At 54.2% G+C, this 24,270-nt stretch overlaps 1 protein-coding gene across 17 annotated transcripts; it reads right to left on the bottom strand.

Moving 5' to 3' along the window:
* Positions 1-375: 375 nt before the first annotated feature.
* ERBB2 (erb-b2 receptor tyrosine kinase 2) lies at positions 376-23,901 on the bottom strand. 17 transcript variants are annotated; one of them, XM_047081207.1, is made up of 27 exons: positions 23,829-23,901; positions 17,235-17,386; positions 16,148-16,361; positions 15,206-15,340; positions 14,842-14,910; positions 14,568-14,683; positions 14,274-14,415; positions 13,088-13,207; positions 12,671-12,797; positions 10,808-10,881; positions 10,626-10,719; positions 10,229-10,446; positions 9,740-9,872; positions 9,564-9,654; positions 8,715-8,875; positions 5,972-6,019; positions 4,507-4,645; positions 4,301-4,423; positions 3,920-4,018; positions 3,459-3,644; positions 3,168-3,323; positions 2,987-3,062; positions 2,527-2,673; positions 2,014-2,111; positions 1,632-1,820; positions 1,102-1,354; positions 376-957 (listed from the first exon to the last, which is right to left on the bottom strand). In XM_047081207.1, exons 1-27 carry the CDS (start codon positions 23,899-23,901, stop codon positions 587-589), a joined length of 3,804 nt encoding a protein of 1,267 aa, XP_046937163.1. In that variant the 3' UTR covers positions 376-586. The 17 variants fall into 17 exon arrangements, with proteins under 17 accessions (XP_046937163.1, XP_046937162.1, XP_046937164.1 ...); XM_047081206.1 differs by having other exon boundaries at positions 9,740-9,905; positions 10,229-10,428; positions 10,629-10,719; XM_047081208.1 differs by having other exon boundaries at positions 10,229-10,428; positions 10,629-10,719.
* Between the last annotated feature and the right edge of the window lie 369 nt (positions 23,902-24,270).

Raw genomic sequence — 24,270 nt, 5'->3', positions numbered from 1 at the left:
ACATCCTTCCCCCAACTCCAGGGACCCACCCCTCTCCACAATACCCGCTCTCCCCGAGTCCTTATTTCATTAAAAAAAAAAAAAAAAAAAAAATAGGTAAAAACAAAACAAAACAAAAAAGCATAAGGACTGGGTCTGTACAAGGACTGGATCTGGGTGGCATTGCTGCTCCCTTGTTCCTGGGCGCAGAGCTAGGTCTCAGAGACAGTCTCTGAATGGGTTGCTCTTATTCCTAGACACTCCCTGGAGCCTCCTCCTCTTCCAGGCCCAGCTTTCCTAAGTCCTTCTGTGTCAAAGGTCTGGAACAGGACAGCCAAGCTGGGCTGTTCCCTCGGGTGAGGAGACTGGCTGTGGCATCCACGGGACCCTAGAGTTGTCTGGGGCAGGGCTCCAGTCAGTCAAGGCTCCCCAGTGCTGCCCCCTCTTCCAACCAGGCTGGGCCCCTCTTGGCCACCTGGGAACTGGAGGAGGAAGGAAGGTGTCTAGTGTGGCAGGATTCCCTGCTTCATCGCAATGAAGGCCAGAAGTCAGGCTTTCCTCACTCCCTGAGGGTTCAGCAGGGTCTCGGCAGATTTGGCCTTTTGGCTCACACTGGCACATCCAGGCCCAGGTATTCGGGGTTCTCTGCTGTAGGGGTCCCTTCAAAGGTGCTGGGTGGAGAGCCCCGCTCAGATGTGTCCTGGTCCCAGTAATAGAGGTTGTCAAAGGCTGGGCTGAAGGCTGGAGGAGGGTGAGGCTGAGGGGCAGCCCTGCCCCGGGGTGCCAAGTACTCGGGGTTCTCCACAGCACCCCCAAAGGCAAAAACGTCTTTGACAACCCCATTCTTGCCGGGGGAAAGAGTCTTGGGGGACAGAGTCTTGGGCCTTTCCAGAGTGGCACCGGCAGGTCGAGAAGGAGGCAGAGGGCCTTCTAAGGGCGATGGGGGCTTTGGCCAAACCTCTGGCTGGTTCACGTATTCTGAAAGGGCGAGGAGGGGGCTCATTAGAGGAAGAAACCCATTTGTCCCAGCTACTACCAGTGTCCCCACAGTGGGCCCTGGGCTGGGCACCCCAAGCTCCCGCCTCCCCTCCCAATCTCTCATCTTGGGCCTGGATTCCATACCAGGCTGGGGACTGCAGGTCAGGGGGGCAACGTAGCCATCAGTCTCAGGGGGTAGGGGTATGGTAGGATCCTCACTGTACCGCTGTAGAGGGCTGGGGTCCTGTGGGGAAAGGCTCTGCAGCCCCTTGGCTGCCCCCATTCCCAAGTCGCCATCAAACACATCAGAGCCAGCCCCTTCTGAGGGTGCCAGTGGAGACTTGGGAGGCTCTTCCTCGGAGGGCTCCAGCCCCAGTGTCAGCTCACCACCGCCACTCTGGAGATGAGAGAAAGTTACAATGGGGTCAATCATGGATCTGGGATAGAGACTCCATGGGAGGTGATAGGGTCACAGGGGATAAATTGGGACACCATTGGGATTTGACATAGTCACCATGAAGAGGAAGGGGTCAAGGCTTGGAAGGCAGTAGGAGTCGTCAGGGATAATGAGGTCTCCATGAGAGGTGACTGTTGGGGTGGGAGGGGACATAGAAGAAAAGGACACGGAGGAGGTAACTACACCCACCCACCATAGTGTGACCGAGGGCACTGACCCTGGTGGATGAGCTGCGGTGTCTGCGGTGGGCTGTGCCCCCAGCGCTTGGGGCAGGGTCTGGGCAGAAGAAACCCTGCTGGGGTACCAGGTACTCCTCAGCGTCCACCAGGTCTCCCATGTCCTCATCCTCCAGCAGTGAACGGTAGAAAGTGCTGTCCAAGGGACTGGCTGGGCCCAAGTCCTCATTCTGGGAAGGAAGGAGACGGTGACAGCCTCTCCCCAGCCCAGTGCACAGCCTTCCGAGAAAGGCTCAGGGCGGACAAAAGGTATGAGGAATGAGGCAGGAGCTGGGCTTGGAAGCCTGGGATCCTCTCCCTTCCCACCCTCTGTGGGAGAGTGCTCTTAGACATAGGCAGGGATGGGGTAGAAAGGCCCAGTACCTGGATGACCACAAAGCGCTGGGGGTCCCTGGCCATCCGGGAGAATTCGGCCACCAACTCCCGGAAACGTGGCCGACATTCAGAGTCTATCATCCAACCTGGGGGCGGGAGGGAGCTCAGCATCTCAGTTCTGGCTGCAGCCTGTGCGCGGGCCCCACCCCCTCTCCAGTCTGGTCTAGACAACCCCAGTGACTAGAGTCCAAAGTCCTCGGGTGGTAGAAAAGAGGTATCAGACTCAGATCCTGAGTTAGACCCTTTGAGAATCTCTACTAGTTTTCCCTTTTTATTTTGCATATAAGTCTCTTCCTAGTTGGTCTTCTAGAGCTCCTCTGGCCTGGTACTGTAAAAGGGAAGCGAGACCCTTCTGAGGCTCCTTCAACCATACTTGGAACCCTGGGCCCACATACAACCTGCTCTTGGCCTCCTCCCATGCCCCTTATAGGCCCCCCTTTACCCCCGCCCCCAGCACTTTCCATCCCTCCTCCAAGTAGCTGGCATAACTCAGCCACACACATTTGACCATGATCATGTAGACATCAATGGTGCAGATGGGGGGCTGGGGCAGCCGTTCCCCCTTCTCCAGCAGGTCAGGAATCTCCCGGGCTGGGATCCCATCATAAGGTTTGGCCCCAAAAGTCATCAGTTCCCATACAGTCACACCTGGGGCAAAGACAGGGTTAAGAGGTGAGGGGACAAGAGGGAGCTTTAGTGCACTGAGTCCCAGAGGCTCTGCCCAAGAGCCTGGCACCATGGGAAGAAGGGAGGGGTGCGATGCCAAGGGGCAGGAGATAGCCAGTCTTTCCTTAGTCCCAGGGAAGTACACAGACCCCGGCAGCCCCTTCCTTCCCTCCCACATTCATGCTAAGGTGTCTCCATTAATTCTTCTATCCCTGCTCTCCTCCTTCCACCAACATGGCCCCCCAGGCCCGTGGCTCCTTGTCCACCCCTCCTCCCAACCTTCCCTGCCACACACCGTAGCTCCACACGTCACTCTGATGGGTGAACCGCCGGCGGAGAATGGACTCCAGCGCCATCCACTTGATGGGCACCTGGGAGAGCAAAGAAGTCCTCAAACTAGGCGTGGTGGCTGTTCGTAGAATTCTCCCAGGGTCCAGACCCACTCCACCTTGCCTCCCTCCGCTTCCTCCTCTAACCTTGCCCCCATCGGCATGGTACTCTGTCTCATCAATGTCCAGCAGCCGAGCCAGCCCAAAATCTGTAATCTTGACGTGGTTGGGACTCTTGACCAGCACGTTCCGGGCAGCCAGGTCCCTGTGCACGAGCCGAACATCCTCCAAGTAGCTCATCCCCTGGGATCAGATGTATCCATATGGACTCCGCTCTGGCCATATTCTCCCAGGAAACCTCCCCAATCCCAGCCCTGTGTGAAGTCAGAGGCTTGCCCCCAAGGACACCTGTAGAGCTCAGGCCCCCTAAGTGCATACCTTGGCAATCTGCACACACCAGTTCAGCAGGTCCTGGGAGCCTAGGCGCCCACGGTGTTCTCGGACATGGTCTAAGAGGCAGCCATAAGGCATAAGCTGTGTCACCAACTGCACGGTGGATGTCAGACAGATGCCCAGAAGGCGAGACACATATGGGGAGCCCACGCCAGCCATCACATACGCTTCCTGGGGGGCAAGAGTGCACCCTGAGAAGGTGTGGGAGACCACAAACCTGCCACCACCACATACCCCTCTTGAGGGTCGAGGCGTGATGGGAGACCTTCACCCAATCCATCCCCATCCTGCACAAACCAGAACCATGGCCCACGGGAGGTTAAGAGTCAAGGCTTGGGGAATCACAGAGTGCCTCCCGAACCTCAGTGAAGAGAGAGCCCAGAGCCCAGACATACAGCTAGGAGGTCCCTCCTGTACTCCTGGCTAGGGAGAGCGGAGGGGCTTACGTCCAAGATTTCTTTGTTGGCTTTGGGAGATGTATTTTCCCTCAACACTTTGATGGCCACTGGGATTTTCACATTTTCCCCATCAGGGATCCAGATGCCCTGGGCAGAGAGAGGAGGATGTGAGCAGGAAAAGGGAACCCCAGATCCCACCTACAGTCGCCTTCAAATACCCTCCCCACTCTGGGGCCAAACCTGCTATATCATCAGCCTCACTATGTAGCCCAGCTCTCAACTCCCCTTCCCCTTGTTCCAGCCTCCCACCAAACTGCCCAACCAAACAGCACCACCCCAGCTCTTGGCTGTCTTCCCCACAGAACGCTTGGCCACACCCACTGCATCCTCTGGGACCGCCCACCCAGGAACTTTGGCCCCACCCCTGACCTTGTAGACAGTGCCAAAAGCTCCGGATCCAAGCACCTTCACCTTCCTCAGCTCTGTTTCTTTCAGGATTCGCATCTGAGCCTGGTTGGGCATGGCTCCACTAGGCGTCAGGGGCTCCACCAGCTGGGGCGAGGGGGGTGGGGCGTCAGTGAAGGAGGCTGGGCTGTAGACCCCAAGCCAACAGGGAGGCCCTGAGACTGCCTCACCTCCGTCTCCTGCAGCAGCCTCCGCATCGTGTACTTCCGGATCTTCTGCCGCCTTCGCTTGATTAGGATGCCAAGGACCAGCCCCACAACCACGACCAGCAGAATGCCCACCACAGCAGCAATGATGGACGTCACAGGGCTGGGGGCGGGAGCCAGGGTTAGGGACTGGGGACCAGGCTGGGGCATGAAAAGATGAAGGAGCCCCAGGGAAGGGCATGCAGGTAACTGGCCTTTGGAAAGGGAAGTCAGAAGGGTGACCCACGGACTCCCATCCTCTCTTTCCTACTCAGAAATCTCCCTTGGCTCCCTACTACCTCCAGGAGAGTCCAGCCTCCTTGCTGGACATTCAGAGCCCTTTTTACCCCCATCTCCAAATTGTCTATGTGACTGCCCATGGCTGTAGCCCAGGATTCTCAAACTTCCTGACAAAAATCACCAGGGAGCTGGTTAATGTGCATGAGCCTAGAGCCCCACTCCTAGCAACTCTGATTGTGGTATGGGGTGGGGCCCCAGGAATGTGCATCCAGTGATTCTGATGTTCCAGCCAAATTTTTCACCCATAGGTCATGATTTTCCACACCTCCCAGCCTTTGCACATTCTATTACTTCTGTCTGGACCACCATTTCTCCATGGGATCATCGTTTAAGACTCAGCTCATCCTAGGATAGATGCAGCTCTTGGGTGTTGACCCTACATCATTACCATCCTTGCCCTCCTCCCTTGCTTGGCTAAAGCCTGGCACATCACAGACCTCTCGTGAATGCTTGCTTCATGGACAAATGATTGCTTAGATACTCCAGTCTGGTTTTGTCCGCAGAGTCTTTCCCAAAGAAAGACTTTGCCCACTGCCCAGAAATCAAGTCCAACCCTGTGGCCCGGTAGTGAGGGTGGGCCTATGCCCTAACGTGACCTAGACTTCACCCCTTACTCCCTTCTCTGGGCTCACTTAATGGCCCACCATGCCAGAACCTTCAAACACACACATCCTAGGTTTTCCTGACCCTTCCCCCACAATGCCACCTGGTTGCTTCTCCCTAATGCACATGGGCTACCTGCATCTGTTTCAAGGCCTGACTCAAATGCCACCTCCTCCTTGAAGCCTCCTGCCACCCCATTAAGACTTCATCTTTTCCTCCAGGGCATCTGCACTCTCTTCTCAATCTGCCTTCTGTCCCAGTGAGTTGAATGTTGCCTATGCCCCTTATGAGGTATCTAGCTACTCGAGGGTGGGGAGGTACTGGGGGGTCTTTGCCATCTTTTCCTGTTCCCCACTCTCTAAGCATCCTGAGGAGGTCCTCCTTCCACTTGCTGAAGCAAATTGAAAGGTGAATCAACAGGGGAAGACTGGGCTAGAAAGGGACATGTGTCATGTCAGGAGATGCCCCTTTCCTGCAGCAGTGACCACCCAGGGGCTGATAGGGGATTGAAGAGCAGCATAGGGTGTGTCCCAGGGATCAGGCTGACCTGGCTCTCTGCTCGGCGGGGCAGCCCTTCTCGTCCAGGTCCGCACAGCTGCAGGAGAGAGAGGCCCATCAACCAAGCTGGGAAACACCTCCTGGTCTCACTCCAGCCTCACAACCACCCTAAGGTGGGTGTGGCTAGGTTATTATCCCCATTTGACAAAGACAGAAACTGGGCTCAAAGTCACCAATACTCTTCCTACCACCCCACAAGGGGATTCCTTCTCTGGCCTTGAACTTGAATTTCCTGCTCCCCTCTACCTGTCTATGGTAGGTAGGAATTGGGGAGCACCCAAAGAAGCATCAAGTCCAAAAACACAGCTACGTTCCTCTGTAAAAGAATGCCAGGGCAGTAAACTGGCCCAACTTCTGCAGAGGACAGTTTGGCAATACCTATTAGATAATGTCCGTGACCCGGCAGCTCCACCTCACAGGATATACTGTGAAAATGCCAACACCTGGGGGCACCTGGGTGGCTCGGTCGGTTAAGCGTCCAACTTCGGCTCACGGTCCGTGAGTTCGAGCCCTGCGTCGGGCTCTGTGCTGACGGCTCAGAGCCTGGAGCCTGTTTCAGATTCTGTGTCTCCCTCTCTTTCTGCCACTCCCCTGTTCATGCTTTGTCTCTCTCTATCTCAAAAATAAACATTAAAAAAAATTTTTTTTAAACAAGAAAATGCCAACACCTGTATGCCAGGGGGCATGTATAAGATGCTAACTTGTACATGGGGCTCAAGTGCAATAAACAGGAAAGAAAGAAAGAAAGAGAAAGAAAGAAAGAGAAAAAGAAAGGGAGAGAGAAAGGGAAAAGAAAAAGAGAGAAAAAGGGGAGAAACAAAGAAAAAAAAATCACTATCCCTCAAACAAGGACATGGTTAAATAATACTATATCTGGGCTGCAGATTGAGTAGTTAAAAAAAAGAGGAGGTATGGGGAGCCTGGGTGGCTCAGTTGGCTAAGGGACTGACTTTGGCTCAGATTATGATCTCATGGCTTGTGAGTTCGAGCTCCATGTCAGGCTCTCTCCTGTCAGTGCAGAGTCCACTTCAGATATTCTCTCCCTCTCTTTCTCTCTCTCAAAAATAAACACTGGGGCGCCTGGGTGGCGCAGTCGGTTAAGCGTCCGACTTCAGCCAGGTCACGATCTCGCGGTCCGTGAGTTCGAGCCCCGCGTCGGGCTCTGGGCTGATGGCTCAGAGCCTGGAGCCTGTTTCCGATTCTGTGTCTCCCTCTCTCTCTGCCCCTCGCCCGTTCATGCTCTGTCTCTCTCTGTCCCAAAAATAAATAAACGTTGAAAAAAAAAAATAAACACTAAAAAAAATTTTTTTAATAAAAAAAAAGAGGAGGCAGATCCATGTGCATTCACGAGAAAGGACCTCCAAGATACATAAAGTCAGGGGTTGGGGGAGAAGCAAAGTTCAGAACAATATGTAGAACACAGTCCCATTTGCATTAAAAAATGCATATACACGTGGGGTGCCTGGGTGGCTCAGTCAGTTGAGCGTCTGACTTCAGCTCAGGTCATGATCTTGCAGTTTGTGAGTTTGAGCCTCGCGTCGGGCTCTGTGCTGACAGCTCGGAGCCTGGAGCCTGCTTCAGATTCTGTGTCTCCTCTCTCTGCCCCTCCCCTGCTCATGCTCTGTCTCTCCGTCTCTCAATAATAAACGTTAAAAAAAAATTTTTAAAAAATGCATATACACAAAAACCAAACCTGACTATGTATGAGATGAGCTATATGAAATTGCTATTTCTTGGCCATTTTTGACCTACAAAAACAGCAATCTTACAGGATTCAATCTAATATAAATGTAATATGTGTTTATGCAGATGTGTAGAGAAAAGCCTGGAAGGCTGCACGTAGCAGACTGAATCTGATGGTTTTCCCTAGGGGACTGGAATGAAAGGGCACATTTGCTTTGCAATGTTTATACTTTTTGTTGCTGAAAGTGTTTATCATAAGGATGTATCCATGTGTCTCATGTGTAAATAAAGAAAACTGAATGAAAAAAAAAAATAAAATAGGGTATATCACCATGTCAGGAGATGGAAAAACATTGCAAGGTTCTGTTAAGTGAGAAAAAGGCAATTTGCAAACAATATGTATGGCCTGTGATCCCATTTTAGTATAAGGAAATATATGTTAGAATGTGCACACATAAAAACAGTTGGAGAACAATAATATATATTAACTATAGTTTATATGTTATAATAATATATGTTAGAATGTGCACAGATAAAAACAACTAAGAATAATTATATATATATATATATATATATATACATATTTCACGTGTTATAATAATAATTATATGTTAGCATGTACACAGGTAAGACCTGGAGGAAAAATATTACAAATTATTAACAGTGGGGATAGAACTGTTAATGACGTTCATTTATATTTCATGTTTTCATTTAAATTTTTTTTGTAATTTAGAGAGCATGCGGGTAGGGGAGAGGAGCAGAGGAAAAGAGAGAGAATCCCAAGCAGGCTCTATGCTCAGCATGGAGCCCAATGCAGGGCTTGATCCCACAACCCTGGGATCACAACCTGAGTGGAGATTGAGTCTTAATGCTTAAGTGATGGAGTCACCCAGGTGCCTCTAAGGACTAATAATTAAAAAAAAAAAAAAACAAAAACAAAAACTAAGCAGTGTAAGCAAAGGCAGAGTTATCCCCCTTTTACAATAAGAGCCCCAGAGAGTCTCCTGGGACAAAGCCCTCCTTTCTGTAGAGAAGGCCCCCAGACTCACGAGTGGGTGCAGTTGATGGGGCATGGCTGGCACGTGCCCTCCTCATCTGCGAACTTCCAGATGGGCATGAAGGAGAGGTCAGGTTTCACCCCACTGGGGCAGCGAGCCACACAGAAAGGAGGGTCCTTGTAGTGGGCACAGGCCACACACTGGTCAGCTTCCTGGGAAGGGAAGAAGGATTGGAAGGGGGCTAGCACCAACACCTCCAGGGCAGCAGGACATGCCTTCGTGCTTCCCATGGCCACTCCACAGCACTTTCGCCTTGCTCCTGGAACAGCCCAGACCAGCCGTGTCTGCCACCCCTGCTCTTCACCCAGCTCCCCCCTCCCCTGCTCAAAGCTCAATCCTCAGGCAGGAGGCTTCAGATGAAGAACTGAAGTCTAGCAGGGGAGTGTATTACTTAAGATATAACAGCAAGTAACAATAGTTAACTAACACACAGCAAATCGCTTGGGCACGGTGCCAAACGCTATTTTAAGTTCATTCTTACCACATTCCAATGTACAATATTCACTTTATAAATGAGCGAACCAAGGATGGAAGCAGGGCCTGGATCCGAATCCAGAGAGTCTGATGCTTCAGCCCATAGGTCTAACCGCCTTGGCACAGCCACAGCCAAGGACACAGGCCTCCCCGGGACCTTTGCATAGTCTGAAGGGTCACAGGGTCCACTACACAACTTGCAGTCCCCAGCATGCCAGCCTCCTAACACCCTCCTGCCATCCAGGGCTGAGCTCCGAGCCCTCTCCTGGGACATTCTACTGGACATGGCCAGGTGCCCGGCCACCCCACCCTGCCCCTGCCCTTGCTTCCCTCCACCCACCTCGATCAAGCCCACCAGCAACTCACCGAGCCCAAGCAGGTCACTGAGCCATTCTGGGGCTGACACTCCGGGTGGCATGGCAGACAGAACCTATCCTTCACATACTCCCGGGGAAGCCTGACAGAAGGGATGGCTGAGGAGGGGGTCTGGAAGGAGCCCCCGTGCCCCACTCCGGCCGCCCCTCCTGCCCTGCCCCGCGTACCCCTGCAGTACTCGGCATTCCTCCACGCACTCCTGGCCCCGAAGGAACTGGCTGCAGTTGACACACTGGGTGGGTCCCGGACCCCAGCAGTGCCCGTGAGCACACAGCGGGTAGCAGGCCAGGCCCTCACCCGCTGCAGTGAAGAGGAAGGGGGTTAGAGGGGACACTCAAGGAAGGTTCCAGGTCCACATGAACCAGGGGAGGAGGCTGTGGGCTGGACGGGGTGGGAATAGGTACCGGGCAATGCGGGGAAAGAAAGAGCTGAGGTTCCAGGGACAGAGAGGAAAAGGAAGGCACAGATGCCAAGGCAGTGTGGCCAGGCCCAGCCGGAAGCCATGCCAAGAAGTCAAGCCAGCCACAGCCGTGTCAAGAATGGTGCACCAGGGATGGGCAGTCTGCACAAGTCCAAGATTGCTGCTGCTAGGGGCCCACAGGCACTCCTGTGTGCCGGCAGACGGGGAGCGTGTGGCGCTGGGCTCCCTGTCTTACCGCACTCGTCCTCTGGCCGGTTGGCGCTGTGGAGCAGGGCCTGGTGGGGGTTCCGGAAGAGCTGGTCCCAGGGCACCGTGTGTACGAAGCAGAGGCGGGAGTTGCGGTGGATGAGGGCCAGCCCACTGCCCAGCTCCCGCAGCGAGCGCAGCCCCAGCCAGCTGATGCCCAGCCCTTGAAGGGTCAGCGAGTAAGCACCGCTGTGGGAAGAGTGTTTGGCTGTCGGCAAGAGCTGCCCTCACCTCCTCCTGTCCCCAGCACACTCCGAAAACTCCCATGGAAATGTTACTGCTGGAGTCCCTGGGGAACAGGAGAGCCCACCATGCCCAGAGCTTCTCAACAGGCTCCCTGGGAAGCTCCTCAGCCCCCCCCCCCCCCCCGCTCCTTCCCCGGTGCTCACTCATGCAGAACTCGGCCCCGGATCACTCTGAGGTTCTGGAAGACACTGAGGTTAGGCAAGCTGTCTGGCCACGCTGAGATGTACAGGTAACCTGCGGGCACAGGGTGAGGCTAGGGGTGTGGGGACAGGAAGAGGACCCCCGACCCCATCAGAGCAGGATGCAGAGAAGCAAAGCCCACCTGTAATCTCCTCCAGAGCCTCAAACACTCTGAGCTGCTCAGGCTGCAGGGGGGCAGTGTTGGAGGCTGGGTCCCTAGAAGGATTAGGAGAGGAGTCAGCAGGGCCAGGAAGTAGGTGGGCATGACCCCCAGAGCTGACCCGGCCACCCTCCCCCACCGCCCTCCATTAATGACTTCATTTAAACCCTTTGCCCATCAAGCCCGGCTGTTTTCATCCTGAGTTTCAAAGCCCAAGCCCTAGTTTGGCAGGGTCTGTCAAAACAGTATTTATATCCTTTGATCTAGAAATCCTACTTCTAGGAATGTGGCCTAGAGAGACATTGGCTCCTGTTCCCAGAGACATGTACAGGGCAGAACTGTTTGTAAGAACAAAATTAAAAACGACCAAAAGACCCATCAGTAAATAGAGGAGTTGTTAAATATAATCCCTGTCTATCCTGACTATAGATGAAAACTAACATTTGGCAGCACTTAAAAAAAAAAAAAAAAAAAAAAGAGCACTTAGTATCGGCCAGGCACTGTTTTATGAGCATATGAATATTAACTCATTCAAACATTATAACCACCTTATGAGGTTGGGGCTATTTTTGCCCCTATTTTACAGATGAGAAAATTAAGGTACAGTAAGCAGGTCACATGACTAGAAAATGGTAGAGCCCGGTTTCGAACCCAGGCAGCCTGGCTCCTGAGCCTGAGCTCTTAGCTCCTACTCTGCTCCACCTGCTCTTAGCTGTTGAAAGACCAAGGCAGCTTGACACGAAGTGCCTTGACCAGCTCTCTAGGGCGAGGGGCAGACAATATTCATGATAAGCTCCCATTTTAAGTCAACCTTCTCAATAAAATTACTAAAACTATGTTTCTCTGTGTGTGTCTAAGTATGTACAAATGGTCTAGGAGAACCCACACAAACTATTAGCAGTGGATTCCTCTGGAAAGGGGAATAGAGTTGCAGGAAGTGTTGAAAGGAACGTCCTCTTTTTAAATACATATTTTTATTGAAGTATAATTCACATCCAATAAAATGCACAGAGTTCTGATGTACAGTTTGAGGAGTTTTGACAAATGCATTCACTCATGTATCCACTACCCCAACTGATACACAGAACATTGTCATTGCCCCCAGAAACTTCTGTTGTGTTCCCTCTTGGTCCACCCATCCTGGGGCAACCACTGTTCTGATTTCTACCACCACAGAGTGGTTTTGCCTATTCTAGAGGTTCACGTAAAGAGAATAGCACAGTGTGGACTCTCTCTTGTTTGACTTATTTTGCTGACCATAATGGGTTTTGTTTTTGTTTTTTTAAATAGGTTCCACGCCCAGCGTGAAGTGAAGCCCAACATTGGGGCTCGAACCCTGAGATCAAGACCTTAGCTGAGATCAAGAGTCGGACACTTAACCACCTGAGCCACACAGGTGCCCCTGAACATGTTTTTGAGGCTCATCAATGTTGTTGTAGAGATCACTAAGTAGTTTGTTTCTTTTTATTGCAGAGAATTCCATTGTATAGATAAGGCACCATTTATTCAATCACCTATTGGTATACATTTGCATTATCTCCAGCTGGGGGCTATTATGAATAAAGCCACTGCAAACTCAAGGAGAATTTTGCTTTCTCTGGATGGCTTGGCCTCCACACAAGTGCATATTTGTGGATAGCATGTCATTTATGCAAACAACCCCCCCACCACGTCCCCACACCCTCTGGTCCCCCTGCCCTTCCTGCCTCTTTTGCATTTCTGGCCTCCCACCTCTGTCTCCCACCATCCCCCAGAGATACTGCCACTTCTGTGTCCTCAGGATTCATTGACTGCCCTGATGCTGCTCAGGCCGCTGTGCCCACCCTTAAGTCTGCGTATCCTTACCCCTCAAAGCTCTCTGGCAGAAACGCCAGGCTCCCAAAGATCTTCTTGCAGCCGACAAATTCTTGGATGTTGGCACTGGTGACTGCCCTCGCCTCCCGCAGGTGCTCCATGCCTAGGCCGTAGCACACTGTGGGGAGGGGCAGGTGGTGAAGGGGCCGTCTCGGCCCCCACATGGAGCACCAGGAACTCAAACTCGGGGGTCCTGTCCACAGTCCCCCCCTGGGGCCACGTGCCCCCTTGCACAGACAGGAAATACAGGGGAACGTGTCAGACTGATCCAGGGAGGGCCAGGACAGAGACATTGGAAGAAAAGGACTGGGTCCCAGGAGGGTCTGAAGAAGAATGGGACTGTGGGCCAAGCTGGGTGTGCAGAGGGGCAGGAACTGTAACCTGGCTCCGGGGGTGGCCAGCAGTTACCTCGGGCACAGGGCTTGCTGCATTTCTCACACCGCTGTGTTCCATCCTCAGCTGTCACCTCTTGGTTGTTCAGGGGACAGACCAGGGTGCAGGATCCCACGTCCGTAGACAGGTAGTTGTCTGAGGAGATGGGGACTGTGTGTCCATCTGCCCTGGCCCTTCACGCCCCACCATGCCCACATAGTGCAGTAAGAATATCAACCAATAGTGAAATCCCCTTACTGCGTGTCTGCACACTCAACAGTCATGTACACCTCACAACCCTACGTGACGGGCACTGTTAGATTCCCATTTTGCCAAGAGGGAATCATCGTAGTTTTATGTAAATTACTCAAGGTCATGTGCTATCAAGTGGAGGAGCCAGGACTGGACACAAAAAGTCTGGCTCTACATTTTGTACTCTAACCCACCACGGGGAGGATACAACCAGGAGCTGAGAGCCCACTCCTGCCTCTCATGACACGAAGAAAGAGGGCCCCAGGTCTGAGGTCAGTTCCCCATTGCACATCGAGAAATACAGGAACTGTTAAATAAAACTCTGATCAATCTAGACTATACAATAAAAATTAGCATTTAGGAGTGCTTAGTATGTGCCAGGCACTATTCTAAGAGCTTTACCAATATATTTTTTTAAGGCTTATTTATTAATTTTTGGGAGAGAGAGCTCGAGCAGGAGAGGGGCAGAGAGAGAGGGAGTGAGAGAGAATCCCAAGTAGGATTCATGCTGTCAGCACAGAGCTCGACTCAGGGTTCGAACTCATCAGCTGTGAGATCATGACCTGAGCCAAAATCAAGAGTCGGACGCTTAACCGACTGAGTCACCCAGGCGCCCCTAAGAGCTTTACAAATATTAACTCATCCAAATCTTATAACCACCTTATGAGGTTGGGGCTATGTTGCCCCCATCCTCAAATGAGAAAACAGGTACAGGAAGCAGGTCACATGACTAGAAAATGGTAGAGCCCGGTTTCGAACCCAGGCAGCCTGGCTCCTGAGCCTGGGCTCTTAGCTCCTACTCTGCTCCACCTGCTCTTAGCTGTTGAAAGACCGCGGCAGCTCGACACGAAGTGCCGTGACCAGCTCGCCAGAGCGAGGGTCAGACGATACTCACCATACGCTCCCATTTACTTAAACCAACACCCCTCCCAGCAAAATTACTAAAACGACATTTGTCCCTGGCACTCACAGGGACAGGCAGTCACACAGCTGGCACCGAAGGTATAACGGCCCTCAGGGTTGGGCATGGATTCGAAGGTGTCCGTGTTGTAGGTGACCAGGGCTGGGCAGTGCAGCTCACAGATGCCACTGTGGTTGAAGTGGAGGCAGGCCTGGAGGCGGGGGGTGGGGGGTGGGGGTGGCGGGGGTGGAGACAGGCAGCTGGTGGTCACTGGGCTGTTTTTCCCTGGCGTGCAACGGGCAACAGGGCAGGAGCAGGCAGGGTGCCCCTCCCCTTGCACCCCGGGGTCCCGTGGGCACATACCAGGCAGTCAGAATGCTTGGGGCCCGTGCAGCCAGCAGCACACTGCTCGTGGCAGCAGTCGGTGGGCTGCGGGCCCTTGCAGCGGGCGCAGCCACCAGCACAGACAGTTCGAGTCACTGTGAGACAAAGGGCAGGATGAGGGCTGGGCAGTAGCCCAGGCACCAGACCCTCACCAGCATCACTTTCTGTGATGACTTCCTGCCCCACCCCCTGGGAAGACACCCAGCCCGGCCCCCTGCCCCCGCCCCGGGATTCTGGGCCTCCTAGCACTCACAGCTCTGACAGTCCCCGGAACTTGCTCCCCAGCAGTGGGAGTCTTTACAAGCTGGAGAACAGGGTTGGCCTGGGGAGAGAAATAGACAGAGACCAGGAGGCAGAATGCAGTGAGGGAGAGTCGGCAGGAAAAGAAGACTCAGAAAACAGAGGCACGATCTAGAAGCAGAGGGAGGCAGGACAGAGGACCACGGAGATGAAGAGACACAGAGAAATGGCAGGAGGGAAATGGGACAGAAAGAGGGAATGGGTAGTGTTAGTACAGGGGTGGGGAGTGGAGGGGGTGTGAGTGAGCGGGGAGTTTGGGGATCGCTGGGTTGCCTGAGAAAGAGAGGAAGCTACAGGCAGGGAGAAGCATGGCTTACAGGCCCGAGAGCGGTTGGTGTCTATCAGCATGAGGGCCAGCTGGTTGTTCTTGTGGAAGATGTCCTTCCACAGAATCGTGTCCTGGTGGCAGAGCTGCGGGTTCCGCTGAATGAGGACCCCTCCCTTCAGGATCTCTGTGGGGCAGGCAATAATCAGCACTTTCCTTTCCTGTCACTTTCTGCCCTCCCATGGGACTCCCCTGACCTCTTTAGAGGGGAGCAGGCCTCTTAAACACACCCATTTCCCCAGGGATTAGAGAAGACACCTTCAGCATCTTCTAGCAGTACCAGAACCCCACCCCCCCCACCCTGCCCCACACACATGAACAACCTGAAATCCAGGGAGGAGTGAGTTGTCCATGACAGGGTCCAGATGTCCGTGACACTCTCTCCTGTCCTCCCACCTCTATACTCTGTGCACACTGCTTACTGGTTAAAAAAGACTCTGGAGTCTGAAAACCAGCCTCACCACTAACTAGCTATGTCATAGCTATGTAACCTTGAGCAAGTCACTTATCCTCTGTAAACCTGTTTTCTCATCTGTAAAATGAGAATAGCACTGATGCTTTCCTTGCAAGATTACAGCACAACCAAAATGGGATCGTGTATGCCAAGTGACTGGTCACAGACTCTGGGATACTGTCAGCTCCAAGGCTGCCACATACAGTTATGCAGGTTGTTCACTGCACATGTGTACTCAGCCAAGAAGTGGACTAACCCCAGCCTGTATCCTAATTATCAAACTGTGCAGGCTCGTGCAAGCTGTGACTTCCTGGGAAGAAGGGAGATCTTCTCATCTTCACAAAGGCACCTTCCCAAGCCCCACCTGCATCCATCCAGAAGGGATGCCAGTTCTAATTCACACAAAGTTTCCCATGCATAGCAGTGGCCCTGATCAGCTCCCGATAACAAGGAGAAGGTTCCAATGATAATGATGATCACCTGTGAGGCTTCGGAGCTGCAGCTCCCGCAGCCCTCCTAGGGCAGCCCCTGTAGCAGGGGTGCCACTGTCCAGTGGGTCTCCGTTGTCCAGCACGGCCAGGGCGTAGTTGTCCTCAAAGAGCTGGGTGCCTCGCACGATTCGTAGCCTCTGCAGTGGGACCTGTTTCACTTGGTTGTGGGCAATGAGCACATAGCCTTGCACCTCCTGGATATCCTGGGAGAGAACAGGACCAGGTGGGGCTGAAGCAGGCCCAGGCCCTGGAACACGACCATCCCCCCCCCCCCACCAGGCCTCCTCTAAGTCACCAAGTGCAAAGCCCCCATCCGCTGAGAAGTCCAGCTCTGTCATGCATAAAGTAGAGATCAAGGCCACTCCCCACCTCCCCAAACCAGAGTCGTGTATGATCAAGACAGATAAATGGTGGGGGGAGCACTGTGTGAACTATGAGCAAGCGCCACACCCTCTCTGCATCTCAGTTCCCTCATCCATAAAAGGAAACACCTAGATGACATGACGTCTGTGATTTGACCAAGCCTCACACACGTGGCCCCACTCCAGGGCACTGGGGACACAACCCAGCAGGCTGGTTCCCACTCTCTCCCCTGCTCGTGACCCTTTCACATACATTTTCCATTTGGTTTTCCCAGAGGGGAGTCAAAGCATGCTCCCTGCTTCCAAAACACAGACAGAGAAGCCAGGGGCCGAGACCATATTCACATGGCTTGTCGGTAGAACTGGACCTAGAACCCACAACCTCCCAGCAGCCCTTTCACCACGCCAGGCAGGACAGGGACAGCGGCCGGGGCAGATGGACAGGGGGAGGCGATTGCTGGCAAGGGAGCCAAAAATTTAGCAGAGGCACACGTGCATTCTACCCAGGGATGTCCAGGGCCAGCCACATGACTGAGAGGGAGTCAACTGGTCTTGCAGTAGAACAGATAGGGCGCAGGCATCAGAAAGGACTTCCCAGTTGAGGAGCCGCAACAAGAGAAGAACTATAGGGCACCTTCTTCTACCACCCATTTATAAGCATAGGGCTCAGCTCAGCTGGAGGCAGGACCTGGCTGGGTCCCCCATGGGCCTCACCTGCAGGAAGGAGAGGCTGGCATTGGCATGCAGGTAGGTGAGCTCCAGGTTGCCCTGTACCACTTGACAGCCCTGGTAGAGGTGGCGGAGCATGTCCAGGTGGGTCTCGGGACTGGCTGGGAGCCGCAGCTTCATGTCTGTGCCGGTGCACACTGGGGGGAGAGAGGAGATGGGTCAGAGGCCGCTGCCCCGTCAGCTTCTCCAGCCTGGCACCTCCTCCACACTCACTCCGCAGAGTCATGCCATCTCGGACGGCGAGAAAGCACAAGTGAAGGACCCCGCTTCCCATGTCCCTCGCACCTGCAGAAGGCACAACGGCCAGAGAAAGTGCAAGTTTGGGAAGAGGAGGGAAATCAGAGGAAACGCTCCTTCTAACTCGGCCCATCCTGAGTATCCAGAGGGGCCCCCATTGTGCCAGCCCTGGGGAGTTTGCCCGCCTGATCCGGGGTGGTGGCTGGCAAAGAAAGCCTCCCTTTGTCCCCAAGGCACCACTCGGGGCCAAGGGGTAAAAATCCCCCAAGAGAGGCCATGATGAATCATGAAGCTTCTGGATACCCCCTGCCCCTATCCCAAGCAAACAAACTCAGGGCATTCTCCCCACCCCATTCCAATACCACCCACATGCCAGCCTCTTGGCAAGGGATGTCCACCCCCACAATGCCACCCAGAAAGGAAGGAAGGAGGGTCAGCTAGAGTCATAGCTGGGGCATGGGGACCACTAGGGGCCTGGTCAGTGCAGGGACCTCTGGAATTCCCCCAGGCAGAAAAAAAAGGAGCATCAGACCCCAACAACGGGCATCCGGACCCAGGCTGCAGATCTTGGGCCAGAGCGATGCCCTACTCTGACGGCTCCTATGCTGGCACTTCACCCTTGCCACCTCCTCAGGGCAAGACTCCAGAACCAGCTGGCAGAATCTATGCCACGAAACTCCTGCCACAAGGGCACTACGTCAGCCCTGTGTACCTTCTTCCCAGGGCCAACCCTCAGCCAAGAGGCATCAAGATGAATTGCCTCCCCGGCCCACCTGGACCCCAGCAGCGTGTCCCTGAGACCGGAAGTACCTACAAAGCCCAAGGATACAGAAGGGGTAAACTACTCCTGGTGAGGGGGTGCTCTGGACAACAGCTGGCACCATGCCTGCCAGTAGGGGGGAGATTAAAGTGCCCAGTTGAACCCGTTTTTCTGCTCTGGTGAGGAGATGAATCACCTGGCGCGTCTTGCCCAGGAGGGTGCGCCGGGGGGAGGTGGGTGGAGGGCACCCCCAGATACACAGGCCCACAGGTGCCTGAGCTGCTTGGATTTCCTGTTGGTTGCCACTGCACCTCCCACGGACTGTGTGCAGATTCAGGGGGACAGCAGTGGCTGACTTCAAGGTCTGACACCAGGATTCCTGCTCTCCCAGCAACTTGGAGCCTGAAGTCAAATCCTGGGGGATAAGAGAGATCCCCTGCCTCCAGAAAGCTGGGGAAAGGCTGGTAGGGCCAGTGCCTCGGGTTCATGCTGAGGCCAATGGCCATGAGCTGACAGCCTCCCAGTAAAAGCCAGAGTGGTCTCTGTTCCCACCCCTTTGGACAGATAGGGAAGGAAGCAAAGAAGGAGGAAGGGGAGGGCCCAGAAATAGAACTCAAGGGTCCCTCCCCCCAGACTCCCAAGAGAAACAGGAGCTGGGGGTGGCAGGCCAGGCCCAAAATAACGCCCGCTGCCAGGACCTCCTGCGGCCTCAGCAGCCTCAGCTGCTTTGTAGGCACAGCTGTCTTTAGGCCCAGACCCCAAAGCTCTGGCCCAAACCCGGGACAGGGACAAGCAGAGCTGGAGCAGAGGCTGTCTCCACCCGCTGTGGCCCTCTGCCGCCTCTAAAGGACACCAGCTGTGGCAGCCAGGCAATAGGAAAACAACAACAATGGGAACACCAAGGGCAGCCACGTTAGCTGAGCACCTACTGTGTACTGTCAGGCACTCTGGGTGGAGCCTCATTATGTCCTCCCGAGGCTGGGACAGCAACTTCTCTCTTGCAAAGAAGAAAGCTGAGGCCGACAGGGGTTCGTCTCCCAAGATCTTAATAAAGCTTATGAGCGATAGAGGCAGGATTTGAACTTGAGTCTGTCTGACTTTAGATCCTACGTTCTTAACTGGACATATACAAATTCACCCCACATCAGGTGCAAAGGGAAATACATACCAACTCTACTGATACCACTGATAAACATCACAGACTCTGGGCAGGGCAGGGGGGCTGGGCTGAGCTGAGGGCCAAAAAGAGTGGTAGCCCCACCCCACTAGTGAGTTTGTGGCTGATTTGAGTCTAAGATTCTTTAAGCGTTTGCAGCGGGTGGTGAAGTCAGGTACTGAGACCTACTCTCCCAGTGAGCTGGAGGCTTGCGGGCAAATTTCCCCACCAAGCTGACATGAAGCCAAGAAGGGCCTCTTGACATCTCCCCTACTTCCACCTCTGTCCCCTTCACCATGGAGCTCAGCACCTCCCACCCCCTCCCCCATCTGCTCACCAGACTCCTTCTCCCCAGTCCTCACCACAGTCCCCATATCCACTCAACCCCCTTGATTTTCAGGGGGTAGGGTGTGAGAAGTCCTGTTCTACACAGGAGAGCTCTGTGTCTTCAGGACACCTGACCCTCAGAAGCCCCAACCTCTCCAGCTCTCTGACGCAAAGTCACTATGAGGCAGGACCAGCCCAACACCAGATAAGAGTTTGCTGGATGGATGGATGGATGGATGGATGGATGGATGGATGAAATCCAATCAAGAACTTGCAAACCACAAGGTAGTAGTTGAGGTCCTGGTGTTCATCCCTCTGCTGAAAGGCTATTCAGAGTCCTTCATATCCCTCTGGCTGGACTTCAGTGGTCAGGGTTTGGTCCCAGCTCTGGGGGGTGCTCTCCAGAAGGTTCTGCCCTCCCTGCCACACTTCAGCCCCAGCTGCTTCTCTTGCTCACCAGCAAGAGATACTTCCTTTGGTTTCCATGAACACTACCTGCATCCCCAAAACTCAACTCCCCCAGACCTACAGGTTAAGAGCCCATTCTAGTGATGCCCAGAACTCACCCACCATACATACCTGGTGTATCAGGTCCCATATCAGACCAGGGCCTGGGCTCAGGATCATTAAACCAGAACCCTAGCTGGCCTGCTCATGTGTGACCTTGAGCAAGTCAAAGGACCTCTGGGGGCAGAGGCCATATCAGATTCATCTCTATGCCCAGCAGTGCCTGTGACTTCGTAGGCGCTCAATGACTATTTAGTGACCTGAACTTGGCTGTGAGGATGGGATAATAAAACACTAACAACTCTTACTTTCTGCAGAGAAGTTAAATGAGAGTTAAATGAGATAATGAATCAAAAAAGCAGCCTGTAAACATGAAAAGGCTTTGTAAATAGAACTGAGGCAACACAAACATTGGCTATAATAATTCTCCCACTCCTAGAGAGCACACACCCGTCGCCCTACATGGGCTCTCTTCCCAAGGGTGAGAAGGAAAGGTAGCTTAGCAAGAGATGGAGATGTCACCCCATAAGGGCTTCCCACAGGCAGAGGCAGAGAGGGGGAATCTCTTTCCAGATCATTTCAGCTCCCAGGAGCAGGCACAACTACTGGGGCCTTACTCTAGCCCCCCACTGATGGTTCCTCCATACTGGTTCCTCTTCTTCCATTCCAGCTGTCTCCCTCATTCCAGCCCTGCAGGGCCCCCTGACTTCCACCCTGTCCCTGCCCTCAGTCCCTTGCCATGCTTGGAGGGCCCAAGAGGAAGGCAGGCTTGGGCTGGACAGGGAGGGAGAGGACCTCAGTGGGCCCCAGCTCACTCCACTTTCTATAGGCTAGATAAGGGAACTCACTTACCTGAATAACAGAGTAGCACCTCTACCCCAGTCTGGCCACCTGGCTGCCCCTGAGGCTTTGCTCACCCCATTCCTGTTGAATAGGATATGACTTTGACCAACTCTTAATGCCTCCTCATTAGACATTATTATTGGGTCTACTAGACATATTTGGGTCACTAGGAAGCCTTGGATAAATCACTTCACTTCTTTGAACTGTGTGTACCCACTTCCTTGGATTGTTGCAGAGATGAAATGAAACCGTCGATGGAAAAGAACCTGGCACACAGGAAGCACACTGGACATTTTTCAAAAGTTCAGGCAAGGTGTGGGAGGGGAGATGGGCTAAATGGGTAAGAGCATTAAGGAATCTACTCCTGAAATCATTGTTGCACCATATGCTAACTTAGATGTAAATTTAAAAAATAAAGTAAATAAAAAAAGTTTTTCAAAAGTTCAGGCAAGGGAAGTTCATATAGCTGGAGTGTGGGTAATTCCAAACCAAGAGAAAATGAAAGATGACTTTGTATTTGGAATGAGATGTATTTTCCCTTTTCACACTTCATCCTATCGTTTCATTTGTTGCTTTTTTCCCCCTTGAGTATTAGAATGAAGTTACTTTCCTCAAGTAAGGTAAAAAGGAAGGAGGGTGTTAGAATCGCTTGGGAATTAAAATAGGACCTCTGCAAGATAAGGATGTGTTTGCTACACTTGACAAAAGTTTGACCTCTAAGAATGGATCCTAGCAAAATCCTGACCCTCTGGGTCCTCCCTGTCTCCCTTTCCCCCAAATTCCTGCCCTAGCCCTCAGCCCTGGGATATAATGGGGGTGCTAGAGGCAGCCGGGCGGTGCCCTGCCATTGCAACCATTCTCTGCCCGACACACCCAACATCTGTCTTTGCACCCAGCAGTGCAGATCGAGGGGTGAGATAGGCCTGAGGAGGCCCCAGTCATCGCTGAGAGAACTGACCCCTCCGTATCCCAGCACCGCAGCAACCCCGGCCACCCCCACCTGCTCAACTTACAGGCCCAGCTGAGGGGGGCAGCAGCTCGGCCTGACAGCGCAGCCTGGCCTCACCCATCGCAGCAGAAGGTCAGGGCTGCAGACAGACGCCCGCCTGGGAAACAGGGAGACGTATGGGCTCCCAGGAAAGTGGAACCTCCTTTGTCAGAGAGAAGGCGTGGGGCCACCTCCCGCTGTTTACAGCAGATCTGACCCAGCACCTTGAGGGAGTTCCTTGAGAGGGCAGAGTTCAGTCAAGTCCCTAAGCCAGCAGGGAGACTGCTGTTTGGCAACACAAAGCCCAGACACGCAAACACAGACCACACAACGCAGGAACACCCTAGCATAGACGCCCCTCAGAGAATACTGCAACGCTCTGACAGAGAGGCCCTCGGGCAACACACAGACGGGATGACCCCCACCCCTTCTCCAGACTCCCTGACCGATGGAGACCACCCACTACTCCCCAGAACACTCCCATTTTGTCTTCCCTACAGCACAGTGATGCCAGCAGCAGTGTCGCCCATTGTTCAAGGTGGATTAATACAGTGATTTCGAATGTGTGGCTGGGGGTCGCACCATCTGGAGGGTCCCATCTTGGACCCACTACTTCTTTGATGCGATGTAACCTCTTTAAGCCCAGGTGTTTACCTGGAAATGGGAATACTAGTAGGATTTCTCTTGTGGGGTTGGTCTGAGGATTTAGAGGGCGTGCATGCAAACCACCGCGCACCATGCCTAGCCCAAAGTATATCTTCAGCACACGGTGGCTTTAATTGTTAGTGCCTAGATGGGCCAATGGGGCAGAACCGGCACTACCCCCACCACCGTGCCTCCCCACACACAGCATGAAGGAAAAGGCAGGACAACCCAGCCCTCTGCAAACCCACATCTGGCCCTCTGTCTTTACCTTTCCTTCCCGCCCCCCACCCACCCCGCAGGACTGCCCAGGAATCCCCCGCTGGGAAATCTCCCACTCTATGCCCCAGACCAGGAAACCTACCACCGCCCCTCCGTGGCCCGTGCTCTCCAGAAGTCACAAAGCACACAGTCCCCGGGCTGGCCCTGAAGAAACTTGCTCAAAACAAACGTCTCCCCCTCCCCCCACCCCAGACTCCAGCATGAGGCAACTCGGCAGTCCGACCGGCCACCCTCTCCAGCCCGGCTCTGGCCGGACAGGTTACTTTCCCCACCACCCCCCCTCCACACCGCGATCCTGCCTGAAGCTGGAGGAACTAAACCCAATCGGCTGCGGGGGGAGGGGGGGTGGGGAGATGGGACAGGGGGAGGGGCAACAGAAGGGACCCCCGAGGAATCCAGCTCAGTCCAGTCTGGAGGCGGAGGCTGCCAACTGGAAAGTCTTTGAGAAAGCTTGAAGGGGCTCAAGAAAGGGGAACACACACACACACACACACACACACACACACATCATGCAGTACACCCTTTGATGGCAAACTTTCCGAACAATTTCAGAGAACTTTTTTGACAAGTTCCCATTGCCGTCGCCGAGTCTGGAAAGCGCCAGTCTCTTGCCTGGGACATCTAGAGCGGCTTGGGCGTCATTGCCCCCCTGCCCCACCTTCCTTTGCCCCCTCCCCGGCGAGGCCGGCTGCTCGGGAGCGCCGACACCGTCCGAAACTTCGGACCGGGAAGTTCGTGTGGCCCCCCCTCTGCCCCCGCCAGCCCGGGGACCTTCGGCGGGGGCCCCAGGCTGCAGGGTCGCGTCGCTGCTTCGTGCCCTCCCCACACCAGACCTACCTTGGGTGCCCGTGGCTCCGGAGGGCAGGAGGGCGAGGAGGAGCCCCCAGCGGCACCAGGCCGCCAGCTCCATGGTGTTCACTGCGGCTCCGGCCCCATGGCTCGGGCTGGACCGGGCTGCGAAGGGCCGGGCGGCTGCCTGGGAGCTCTGCTCGGCTCTCGGGGCACGACGCAGGGGACTCTCAGCTCCACAACTTCATTCTTGTACTTCCTCAAGGCAGCCCTCCTCCTCCACCTCCTCCTCCTCCCGTGATTGGGAGCGAGCGTGCTCACGGCTCGCCCCCCCACCCCCTCCACCGCATTCCAGCGAGTCCCTGGGAGTGGCAACTCCCAGCTTCACTTTCTCCCTCGGCGCGCAGGCCTGGGGTGCGCCCCTCCCGGCGCCCGGACGCCGGGGTTGCCTGCGCACTTCTGGCGCGTTCCCATGGAGAACCCCTAAAGC

This window comes from Lynx rufus, unplaced genomic scaffold, assembly GCF_022079265.1.
Source record: "Lynx rufus isolate CCGP_SWC_20201006 ecotype Redwood Valley unplaced genomic scaffold, mLynRuf1.p SCAF_18, whole genome shotgun sequence".
In the NCBI taxonomy this organism is placed as follows: domain Eukaryota; kingdom Metazoa; phylum Chordata; class Mammalia; order Carnivora; family Felidae; genus Lynx; species Lynx rufus.
Note: the sequence above shows the minus strand (reverse complement) of the source record. Positions and strands in the feature narration are given on the sequence as shown.

Coding starts and splice junctions, on each gene's coding strand:
- ERBB2 (XM_047081206.1), bottom strand. CDS start 23,901: ATGGAGCTGGCGGCCTGGTGCCGCTGGGGGCTCCTCCTCGCCCTCCTG. Junction 10,720..10,807: donor GGCTCTGGAGGAGATTACAG/GTGGGCTTTGCT, acceptor CTGTGCCCGCAG/GTTACCTGTACATCTCAGCG. Junction 10,429..10,628: donor CGGGGCCGAGTTCTGCATGA/GTGAGCACCGGG, acceptor CTCTTCCCACAG/CGGTGCTTACTCGCTGACCC.